At 27.4% G+C, this 1,787-nt stretch overlaps 1 protein-coding gene across 1 annotated transcript; it reads left to right on the plus strand.

Annotated features, from left to right (window-relative positions):
- Positions 1–347: 347 nt before the first annotated feature.
- On the plus strand, positions 348–1,374 carry LOC18015370 (probable ubiquitin-conjugating enzyme E2 31). Its single transcript, XM_006397406.1, has 4 exons — positions 348–417; positions 808–935; positions 1,041–1,145; positions 1,237–1,374. Exons 1-4 carry the CDS (start codon positions 348–350, stop codon positions 1,372–1,374), a joined length of 441 nt encoding a protein of 146 aa, XP_006397469.1.
- Positions 1,375–1,787: the final 413 nt, after the last annotated feature.

The following is a 1,787-nucleotide window of genomic DNA, read 5'->3' on the forward strand; positions in this document are numbered from 1 at the left end:
TTATTTGTTTTAAAAAATTCTAGATATTTTTGATAAAAATGTTTAATAGTATAGAAATTATTTAAATTAGAATCTTTAAATCAAATCTAAATTAATATCTGATTTATTATTTTAATCAAATCAAATCAAATCTAAATTACCTATATTTAAGGAACTCTAAAAATATTTAAATTAATAACTAATTTTCGAAATTAAATATAAATAATTATTAAAATTATTTTTAAACACTTAAAAAAATTAAGAATGTTTGGAAGCAAATACTAAATATATTTCTGTTTTAATATAATAGATTATTTCAACTACGACAGTCGTCTTATTATTTCATTTCATATGATAAAAGGAATGCAATGAAAAGGATTGACAGGATTGAGAGGGAATTCAAGGATATGACTTCGAAAGATTATCTGTACAGCATCGGTTCGTATATATATATTTTTTTTTTCATAACAATGCTATTCACATTTATTTAGGGTTGATTAGATATATAGCATTTTTCTCAAAGCCTATTTGCAAAACTAATATGAATTACTTTGTAAGTAAATGATTTTTTTTTAAATTAATTAATGTTGATTTCAGATTGTGTAAAGTAGTTTGCCATCAAAATAAATAAAATGCTACAATTGTTTAAAATATACGCAAATTCAACACACTATATTTTTGCAAATAAGCCGCTAGAAAATGACTATCTCGTGCGTGCTAATACCCTAATTAATATCTTAGTTAATAACTATAACCACATGAATTTAATTTTATACAAAAATGTTCTCAAACAATAATAACACTATTGTCGATGATATGTATATATAGGTAGGGATTCGAACGATTTGTTCAAATGGAAAGCAATGATTCAAGGTCCGGAGGGTACTCCGTACGTCGGTGGCATGTTTCGTATCGACATTAACTTTCCTGAAGATTATCCTTTCAGCGGACCCAAGGTTACGTACAGTACGATAAGAAATTGATATTTAAGTTTCTGTAATATATTAAAATAAACATGTTTACGTTTTGTTTTGTTTTTTTTTTTAAATTAATTGTTACAGTGTACGTTCAAAACTCCGATATACCATCCAAATATCAATTCTCAAGGATCGATATGTCTTGACATTCTTAAAGACAAGTGGAATCCCTCTCTTACCGTTGAAAAGGTTTGCAACTTGATTCATATATCAAATATTTTTGTTTATGTATTTTAAGTATTATTATTTTTTTAATTAGAGTTAATAAATGAATAAGCAGGCCCTTTTGTCCATAACTTCACTATTGGCGGATCCAAACCCGGATGATCCTCTCGTACCAGAGATTGGAGAGCTCTTTAAGAAAAACCGGTTTCAGTTTAACCAGAGAGCTCGAGAATGGACCGAACGACATGCTTAACAATTGATAGTTGATCTTTATCAAGGAAATAATAATAATTATTAATAGCTGTTTCTTGTTTTCGATTTGTCATTTCTAATAACATGCGTTTGATGACATGTTATTGTGGATTTCGTATACATAATAAATAAAAAGTTACAATCCCTTTTTTAGTTATTTTAATCGAAACATGAATGTATTGCCAAAATTTAGATCTTTCTCTCTCGCTTTTCTCCTAGTACGCGATTTTTAAGGATAAATCCCTTTGAGGCACATGTTGTTGAGTGAAAAAGCGTTTCCGAGATCTGTAACTCAGGTTGAAGTTTCTATTATCAAATATTAAATTTGCCGATTTATTTAATTAACACTTTTTAGTTAATTCCTTGAAAATTCATCAAAGCACTATTAATGAATTCACAACCATGCTATTGTTA

This window comes from Eutrema salsugineum, unplaced genomic scaffold (genome assembly GCF_000478725.1).
Source record: "Eutrema salsugineum unplaced genomic scaffold, Eutsalg1_0 scaffold_23, whole genome shotgun sequence".
Classification (NCBI taxonomy): Eukaryota; Viridiplantae; Streptophyta; class Magnoliopsida; order Brassicales; family Brassicaceae; genus Eutrema; species Eutrema salsugineum.